Source organism: Hordeum vulgare, chromosome 1H, assembly GCF_904849725.1.
Source record: "Hordeum vulgare subsp. vulgare chromosome 1H, MorexV3_pseudomolecules_assembly, whole genome shotgun sequence".
NCBI classification, from domain to species: Eukaryota; Viridiplantae; Streptophyta; class Magnoliopsida; order Poales; family Poaceae; genus Hordeum; species Hordeum vulgare.
The window spans coordinates 9,444,875-9,455,209 of NC_058518.1; the positions used below are offsets into that span (position 1 = coordinate 9,444,875).

The following is a 10,335-nucleotide window of genomic DNA, read 5'->3' on the forward strand; positions in this document are numbered from 1 at the left end:
TGTGTACTCCCTCCGTCCCCTAATTCTTGTCGTTGTTTTAGTTAGTATGAATGTATGATATATACAACGCGCGTGTAGATGTGTAATTGGTAGAGAAATGCTTCTTGTTGAATCTTTCGACCCATCGTATAGCTAGCCCTTGCTCGATGTGGACTTGTTCGGTCAAATCTCATTTGCATGCATGCATTCAATGAGTTGCTAAAACGGATAAATTCGACGTTATGAGATTGATAAGATTTTCTGAGATTACAGCCTGAAGGATGCAAAGTACTCCTGTTTGTAAGTTTCCAAAAGATTAATTAGCTGGACGGGCCTTGCAATTTGAAGGGTTGACAGCTGAGTAGGCAATGATAAAAGAATGACAGCTAATTCATGGTCAGCTCATTCAATTCTGGCATTTTTTTCTTTCATTTCAGGCACAGGTGCCTTTCCTCCGCAATATTTCCTTTTTGGAAACATTTCTAAAACAACTTTCAACGCATTTTCGCCTACTACTTTTCTCCCTAATATTTCCTTTCCAGTATATGGGGCAGATACCTTTCATCCTCAATATTTTCTTTTTGGACAATACTCTCACAGCTTCCATTTTCATCAACACTCAAGTAAAAAAAATACCCCCCCCCCCAAACATAAGCAGCATCGTTCAATTACAACATGCTTTTCTTTTGGGTCGCGATAACGCTCACACGTATGGGCGTTAAGAGGTCTTGCCACACGTCTCGTGTGGTGTACAAGAGAAACAGCCCGCACGCCTACGTGTTGGCAAAATAGGTAACGCCCACATGCCCGGCCTTCTGCCTCACGTCATCGATTTTGGATTTTCAGTTTTTAAAATGGCTTATCCCTTAAATAAAAAATCCGATTGAAGATCCGTTTTTACCATTAAATCCATCGCGGCCTAGTTGTTCGAAACTACATCTCATATCAATATGTTTTGATGACTTTTTTGAGTTTAAAAGTTGTCATGTCTATTGCACATGAATTGCCATGGTGTTTACACCGAAGTTGCCCTGATATTTTTCAGCTATTTTTTCTTCTACCTTTAAAACTAAATTTTGACATATTATAAAACGGAGAATTAAGAAACTAGAGTTGTCATGAACCATAAACTAAAATGGCCATGATGAAAAAATTGCCATGGTCAATTAATAAAAATTGCCGTAAAAAGTAGTTGAAAATATAGCGGTAGCTTTAAATCTAGAAGAAAAAATAAGTAGAACATGTCATGGCAACTTCAGTGTAAACACTATGGCAACTATAGTTTAAACATCATAGCAACTTTTGGTCAATTTTTTTTTATCGATCGTGATGAAAATTCTAAAATTGCCATGACATATAAACTAAATTTGTCATGATGGATTACTAAAAATTACCATGATCCATGCATTAAGTTTACCGTGGTTAATTACTAAAAATTACCATGGCCAACTAATAAAATTTATCATAAAAATAATTAAAAATATAAGACTAGCTTTAAATCTAGAAGAAAAAAATAGATAGAACATGCCATGGCAACTGTAGTGTAAACAGTATGGCAACTGCAGTGTAACATCATAACAACTCTTGCCGAAAAAAATTCCATCGAAACATATGAACATGGGATCTAGTTTTGAAGATCTCGTCGAGACGGATTTAATGGTGAAAATGGATTTTTAATTGGTTTTTTTAATTAGGAGATAAAACATTTTTAAGCCGAAAACCAAAAAGGTTCCTGCTCATAGAGAAACGGACGTGCGGACGAAGTGGTTAAATGCCCACACACCAGCCCAATCCTACGTGGCATAGAAAACCTGGCAAAACTTGCCAATATTCGTGCAACCACAAACGGATGCCGATCCATGCGTGTGGGCGAGATGCAAACGCCTACACGTGTGGGCGTTATCTTTTCTCTTTCTTTTTTGTTTCGGGCAGGTGCATTTCCTGCCCCAATATTTCCTTTTTGGCAATGATATTATGAAATTTCAACCAAAATGTAGACACATTTCCTTTTTTGACTTCCAACTAAGACAACTTTCAACACATTTTTTACCTGCAAACCAACCTGTGGTTGGATGGTTAGAGGGACAATGGTATCCCCAGCCCATCAAGGTTCAAATTATGTTGATCGCATTATTCCTGAATTTATTTCAAGATTTCCTGCGATGCGCATTCAGTGAAAGGAGACGTTTCCGTTGTCGACCAGGTGCCTACGGTGACATCACAATTCTCAAGATGATATGTCGGTTCGGTCTTTCGGAGGTGCTCATAGGGGTAGGGTGTGCGTGTGTGCGTTCATAGGGATGAGGGTATGCACGTGTATATAAACGCTTGCGTGTGTACTGTGTTAAAAGACACATTGTTCACCTAGGTTTCAGAAATTTGTAGGCGGACTTTCGAATGTATGAATATTCTGGTTGAACATTCTGGATTTCTGGGTGAGCTTTTAGAAAATTTAGCACTAACATTAAACATTTAAATGACATGGTTTCAACAATTTGGATTATAGATTTTCAAAATTGGAGAACCAACATTTAACTTAAGACAAATGGAGGCTTAAAAAAAGCCTTATAAGACCTGGATTTCTTTCTGCTTAAGTTAGACCCCTCTCAAAATGTGCCATAGAGGGGCGTGCTTTCTACTCTCGATCGGGGAAACATTCTCGCTGCTGGGAGGTATAACCATGCTGTGGGAATACGCACATCTTCATCTATGTTGCATTATGTTGGGAGCCGTTTCATGCGCACGTGCTTCAGAAGCCCCTCTGACAAAGACCAACATCAGACAGCATTGCCAAGACACGACGTGAACTCTGTGGCCGCCGCAAGCCGTAACCGAACCACCACTGCTCCACTTTGCGTTGTTGTCATCGCTTTGTCAATGATACCGGCGACCAGCCCCCGAGCCAATATCGCTAATTGTTTATGTGATGTTGTATTAAGATGGTGAATCCATTCAAAGCCAAATGAGTTGGGCCATGGAAGCTTCCATTCTACTCCCTCTGTCTCAAAATAAATGACTCAAATCTAGTATTAAGTTAGTATAAATTTTATACTAAAACAGTTGACACTTATTTTGAAACAGAGGGAGTACCATTTTGAGATATGTGGAGGGGACGTGGCAGAAAAATACACATTTTTTTTATGTTTACTAAAGGGGAAAAGTTAATGCTCTACCGGTTGATTGCATGAGAAGTTCCACCACTTGTGTAACCGTTGGATCATCCTTGATCTATGCGACCTCAATCATGCTCACACATCTCCGTTCTTTTCTTTACCACCACGTGCCTGTTTGTCGTATCTTGCAATAACAATGGTGTTACAAACCATGTCGGGGAACGACGATAGCAACTTACACAAGTTTTTGCAAAATCATCTATGTTGCACAAAATAATTGCAACAAAATCTCTGTTGCGAAAAAAATTGCGGCAAAAACTTTGTTGCAAAAGATATCCTGCAATACAATCAATGTTGCAAAAACATTCCGCAACACAATCTATGTTACAAAACAATCCTTAGGTGTTTCCGCAACATGATCCTTGTTGCGGAAAATATTCTATAACAAATTCTATTGTAAAAAAATTACGTACGTTTTCGCAGCATGCTCTCTGTTGCAAAAAAAATTGTAACATAATCCATGTTGCAAAAGACCCGTCAACCACTTTTTCACCCGTCGACCGGACGCGTACCAGGTGCTTGTTTCTGGAAGTGGAACGTTGTTTCAGGATTTTATGTGGTGTGCGAAGACGACTGAGCTGGTGATCGAACGGTGCACATGCGTACATCAGACGCCTAATCGGGTGGCGGATGATTACTACAAACTCACTGATGGGCGCCTAGCAGTCCCCTTACTGAAGCAATAGCGGACGACGAATAATACCAAATTTTCGTCATATATTTGCCAACTACATTTGTTTATTTAGGATAGTAAAACTACACCTAATCTCAGTCATCTCACGCATTATAGTCTTAGGCCATCCATTTTCCTGATTCAGTTCTTTATGGCTGTGAAATATGTTGTCCTCCCCCACCTGTAAAGTAACTGCCAAAATACGGGTTAGCGCAAAAAATGTTGTTCGACCAGACCTCTTACACACGTCGGGCCCGTAAAAGTTCTTGCGGTGCGCGGCAAAATGCCCACCCCAACCCGTGAAAATGCAGGTTCTCCCCTCGCCCTGTCGGTACCCTGTATATATCAGGAGCGGTTGGTGGGTGGGACATTTCAGCCCGCGTTTTTCCCCACCCACCGCCGTCGGGCTGCCGCCTACAATTCCGGCCATACCAGCCGCCGGGATCACGCCGGCGGGCTGTCACACGCCCGAGATTGACCTCCACCACTCCCTCGTGCCTCGGCTGGCCGGAAAGTTGTACATCAGCGGCTGTTTGTCGCGGCCACCGGATTTGGCATTTCCTGCCACCGGCGGCTGCGCCAAGCCATGGGTTGGTTGGGGAGCACCCCGGCAAAGCGCCAACATCGCATGCATGTACTGGTTCGTTCTCTAGTCATCGTCGTCAGTTTGCCGGCAAGGACTCGGTCGGCCGTTGCTCGCGCTCGGTGCTCGCGCAGGGGCTCGCCGGCTTGTCGATGCCGCTCATACATTGCGATATGACTGCACAAAGACAGTGCTGCAGATCACATCTAGCACGCAGCAACACCTCGGATCGATGGGTGTTCTTCAAATGCAATAACGACGGGATATATGTTCTTCTTTCCATTCGGCTTTGTCAACTTATTTGGTTAAATTTTGGTAGCTTATTGAGATGTTCACGTGTGCAGGAAGGTGGATGCTCATTTTGGTATTGGAAAGAAGAATATATCAATTTACTGATAGAAAGAAACTCAATAGATGTCTGTGCACTCCTTAGTACAATGAAGGCTAATGATGCGGCTGCATGTGCAATTAGAAAAGAAATTAGAGGGGAAGCAATGTCTAATTCTTTAGAATCAAAGCCGAAGAATGAAGAATATAAGATCAAAAATTCGCAGATCAACAATGAGTGCATGGAGAAGATGTTGGTCCAACTAGTGTGAGCAGTTATGTAAGTTGGATATCTTCTAAAATGCCTAATTGTGATTCTTGTTTTCTTTGGTCTTGCTATTTTAGCAAAGATTTCGTGAATATTATGTATCCAATGCATTTGAAAAAAGTAAAGAAGAAAAAATGTGTTTTCATGCTCAAATTGAAATGCAAATAACTGATTTACGGATCGATTGCCGAGCAGATCCCACAAAACAGATCCGTAAAAAAGAATATTCTGTGAATATCCTTTTTTACGAGTCTGCTTTACGGGGTCTGCTCGGCCGTCGCCCACACCTGCCCGCAAAAACATTTTTCCGTGAACTATAAACGACTTTCGCGGGTCGGCGATATATGGGTCCCCGTAAATCGGCCGAAACCGCAAAATTCCGTGAGTATACGGGTTCGGCCCGTTTTACTAGCAAGAACAGACCCCGTATCACGCATCCGGCCCATAATTTTTTTACCGCGACCTGGAAAAAGAACCCCCCAACTGGCATATATGCGGTTTTACCGCTCGGATACGGGTCAAACCCTATCCTCCGCCGTTGTAGCTCCGTCGCGATTCATCTCGCACTCCGCCCTAATTTCTCGCCGTCGGCGAGACAAAGAAACCCATAGTGGCCGTCCCGGCCATGGATGTCCACGGAAATGAAAGGGATGACGCCGAGCGTCGTAGCCGCCGTGCCTCCGATGTCGCACGCAAACGAGGTGAACTACGGCCGCTGGCCGGCGGCGGCTTTCGAACGCCGCGAGCTCGAGGAGTACTAGCGCGAGGTCGAGGCCCGATGCCTCGGCTCCTTCGGCTCCTCTACCGCTAGAAATTCGTCCGCGGGCGCCTCGTCCACGCGGACCATAACTCAGGTCAAGAGAATGCTGGAGGAGCTCGGGCCGCTTGCCGTCAAACTCGAGGATGACATCGTCCTGCCATGTGGAGTGGTTATCGGCCCCGAGGACTACCTCCCCCCGGGGCAGGAGGATCACTCATGCGCGCTATCATGGAGCGCTCGGTGAGGAAGGCAGAGGAGGACGCCGTGCGCAATCGCCGCGAGCTCGAGATCGAACAGATCTTCCTCGAACAAGGCGTCACAGTGTCCCAGGCGAGCGCGTCCAAGGAGGCGGACCAGCACGTCATGTAGGCCGAGCAGGACAAGATCTGGATCGACCTTGGCTCCGACGAGGACTGAGCTCCTCCACCGCATCGTCACCACCGCACCCGTCATTTTTGATAGCCTAGGCTCGGTTACGCTGCACGGCTCGCGGTCCCCTCCCCCCCTACCTACTTGTATGAAGAACTGATGTAGGTTGCTGATGAAGAATGACGTATCCTGTGATGTAGTTTCACCTGCGAATGTTTTTTTTTATTCTACAGTTTCATATGCATGAAATGGCTTCATAAAAATTTTGTGCAACGACCTGTAAATACATTTTACGGGTCGGTTTTTTACGGGATTTGCTAGAGATGCTCTAAGGGGCCTGTTAAACTAGGCCGCTTCAGACAACCCACACTAAATCGATGCATGCATGCGCTCCGTTAAAGATGGTCTCCATTACAGTCTCACCTTTCGTCGCCCCGATTCGATTCCGGGATGAGGACACCACGCAGCAGGTTCCACATTAGTACATTTCGTCATACACTCACGTACATATACCTCCTCTTTTTCTTTCTTTCTTTTTCTGCGATATATATATATATATATATATATATATATATATACCTCCACACAGTCCACACAAAAACAGGTACACAAAGCATATACATCTATACATTACATTACACAAAGGCACACATTTACCAAGTGCAACGCGGTGAAATAAAGAAGGAAGAATCACGGTGGAGGATTTGCAGCTGGGAACCCGGGAATTCTACCGGACCTTGATCCATCTTCTCTGTATGGATCGTTCAGTTCCTGTAGGATTCCTGCGTCCCACGCACGCAGCTGCGAGAACAGGTGAGGAGGAGGAGGAGGAGGAAGACGAAGGAGCGATCGGTCGACGGGACGGCGGCCGCAGGAGGAGGAAGACGAAGGAGCGATCGGTCGACGGGACGGCGGCCGGAGGATCGGAGGAGGACGTTGATGGATGAGGCGGCTACTTGTCGATCTGGCCGAGCTTGCCGAGCCCGTTGCAGTTGGCGCAGACGATCTGCGCCTGGTCCTTCCTCGCCGCGTTGGCCCGCAGCGTCGCGCCGGACTTGCGCACGAACCCGGCGCCGTCGCACTCGGGGCACCTGCGTACGCGCACGCAATTGCATGAACACACATGTACAGTACAGCAGATGGAAATCAAGCCGGGTTGCGTGTATGTATACGTACGTGTCCTTGCGGGAGAAGAAGATGGGGAAGGCGGTGCCGACGAGGGCGACGGCGACGGCGCCGGCGATGAGGAACGTGTTGCCCTCGGCGCCCACGTCGCCCACCGCGCGCGCCACCGTCGCCGCCATCCTGCCGCCCGGCGCCGCTACGGCTCTCCTCGTCGACGGCAGCGGCACGCCGCGCCGCGCGGGGAGGAGCCCCGGCGAGGGCGCGCTGCTGCTGACGGCGGCGACGGCGGGGAAAGGAGCGGCCATTGTTTGCTTGCGTGGGACGACGACGGGTGAAGTGAAGCGAGGCCTTCGTGGAGGAGTGATATGCGCGGCGTCGATCTGCGGCCGCACGAAGCGGAAAAGCTTCTTCCTTCCTTCCTTCCTTGGCTGGAACAAGATAAGACGGCGACGTGCATGCCGGGAGAGCCACCGAGCTCGGATAAGCCGGGCCCGAGCAGCTCAGCCACATACGCACACCGCATTTCCCGAGAAGGAACAGGCCCAACTACCAAGTGAAACCTGGATCAGAATCCCCGCAAGGAGAAGAAAGCTGAATCAGAATCACGCACTAGGACTTCAGAGAATCAAGAAACAAACGGGAAAACCTACCACATCTAAGATTCTGAGTTTGGACACAGCGATCGGGGGATGTTTCCCATGTTTGTAGATAGGAGGATGCAAGGATCGATGCTTCATTTCTGAGTTTGGACCGGTATAGCGGCCGGAACGTTTCGTGTCGGATGATGACATTCCATTTGTTGCCATCATGTCGTCATCTCCCCCCACACTCCTCCCCTCACAAGTCATGCGTGCGGGCAACTTTTTCAAACAAATTTTGAATTCAAATGTTATGATCTTGATATAAATTGGTGTTGAACTTCTATTGTTCAGTAACTTGGTAGCAAAGTAGTGGTAGTCGGGTTGAGGGGCTCGAAACAGGACCTACTGACCTACTAATTGATATAGGAGGCCCAAATATACTTCTGCACCATCACTGGTTATCTGGTCTACGAGTTTTTCAAGAGTAAAATGCATAATGGACATTGCCTTTTACACATCTTAGGGATGCTGACTTCGTACTGAATCCCAATGTTGACCATTGGATGGTTCAACCGTAAGTTTCTCCCCTGGGTTCAAAACATTCAAAGATTACAGCAATAGGAAAAACTCGGAATTAATAGTGTTAGAATTAATGCGAGGCACTTCGTCGATCTACCGAGGACCAAGCAATCACACAAGCACGACACCGAGATTTGTTAACGAGGTTCACCGATATGCCTACATCCCCGGGGCGTGACTACGGACGCTCCTTCCCGTGACACCGTCACAATACCGCACCTCGGCAGCCCGGGCGCCGGCACACGCCGCTTGCTCCCCCACGTGTATGTGCTATTATGTTGTCATAGGTTACATCGTGTGTCTAGCCCCGCTATATATAAGAGGCCTAGGATACAAGTGTCCTATTAGAATACGACCCCATATCTTGTCTAAACACAATACTACTCAGAGTACAACTGTAACCTACCTTGTACAATAATATTCGACACAACTCTAACAAATAGAGTGGCATGTCCACGAAAATCTTACGAGATTGAATTATAAGAAAGTTTGGTTGACTGCACCACACGAAAAATAAGCAAGTCTTTGCAAGGTGTTTACGTGGATAGAAAACATCCTTGAAATGTAGTACAAAGTAGCCCGTAGAAAATTTCCTACAGAATCTTATCCTACAAAATAAAAAAATAACATAGGGAATAGTATATATGTACTCAGAATTAAATCTATGATATTTCTGTTTAAATAATGAACACTTTTATTACCCACGGCATGTGCATCACAGATGCACATAGAATAGCTTAGTACAATGTCTATTGCAAAGTTACTGTACAATTCCATTGCCAGAAAGAGAGAAAACCAAAAATACAAAAATACAGGATAATGGTTATAAACACTGAAAATACAAAAATACAGGATAATGGTTATAAACCAAAAATACAAAAATACAAAAAAAAAACAAAAATGCAAAGAGAGAAAACACTGAAAGAAGGATGTAACATGCCAATCAAGACTATTATAAACACTAAGAAGCCTGCATGCCATTTAGACACGGTTATAAACTCCATAGTAATCCACTCAAGTTTCCTGGCGCCAAGCTCCCACCGGCTCACATATCTTGTAGCAACGCCGACGCCACAACCAACTGCTACAAATATATATTTATATATTTTTTCAAAGATAATTTCATTTATGGATAGCGGAATAGATTAAAAAATTGTACTGCCCCAACCAAAATAAGCAGTCTCAGCGATTTATCTGCCTCCCGCAGTCAAGACGAAGAATTATGTGAAATGTTACAAGGTGAGGTTATATTGGAATCCAAGTATACAACGCACTGTACAATATGTGCCAAACCACAGTAAGAAAAATATTGGATAGTTTTCTATACATAACAGAAGCTACATGCGTGTCCCGTTTAAACAAGTTGTTCTTAGTAAGACGGAACACTTTGATCATTAGATGTCACTTAAGGCACCATAATCACTACGATTTAAACTTGACCCATATATCCATTAGAGCAATTTTCCACTTAATACAATTTGTCATGCTCCTGAGTTAGTTGCACCTTCACAACGTTGAGGACCATATCATTTCATTCCGCTTAAATGACGATCAATGAGATCCCAACAAAAAGTCAATTAATGGGGTTTTCACTCTAAGAACAACAATTATAGTGACATCCTTATAATGAATAACAAATAATCCAGCTAGGTAAAAGGAGCATGCCCCCATTCCATTTGTCATCCGAAAATCTCAGTGATTATTCTTCATTATTCCCTACAACAAACTTACCAAATGGAAAGAAAGAGTCCTTAACCCTCATGAGACCCTTCCAAAACGTATGTCCATTGGGTGGAACTTAACCCATGTAAGTGGTTTTTGAGCCACCGACATAATTTTTTGCAAGAGCGACTACCAAACTCCTGCCTTGATTAATAACTTAGAAAAACCACTTAGTCAATTGTCACTTATTTTCTAC

The 10,335-nt window shown here is 44.9% G+C and overlaps 1 protein-coding gene across 2 annotated transcripts; it reads right to left on the bottom strand.

Annotated features, from left to right (window-relative positions):
* Nucleotides 1-6,737: 6,737 nt before the first annotated feature.
* On the bottom strand, nt 6,738-7,938 carry LOC123404366. Of its 2 annotated transcripts, XR_006611761.1 has the most exons (3): nt 7,309-7,938; nt 7,015-7,223; nt 6,738-6,964 (listed from the first exon to the last, which is right to left on the bottom strand). XR_006611761.1 is itself a non-coding variant. In XM_045098287.1 (2 exons), exons 1-2 carry the CDS (start codon nt 7,560-7,562, stop codon nt 7,085-7,087), a joined length of 393 nt encoding a protein of 130 aa, XP_044954222.1. In that variant the 5' UTR covers nt 7,563-7,924; the 3' UTR covers nt 6,738-7,084. The 2 variants fall into 2 exon arrangements, 1 of the variants encoding a protein (XP_044954222.1); XM_045098287.1 differs by having other exon boundaries at nt 6,738-7,223; nt 7,309-7,924.
* Nucleotides 7,939-10,335: the final 2,397 nt, after the last annotated feature.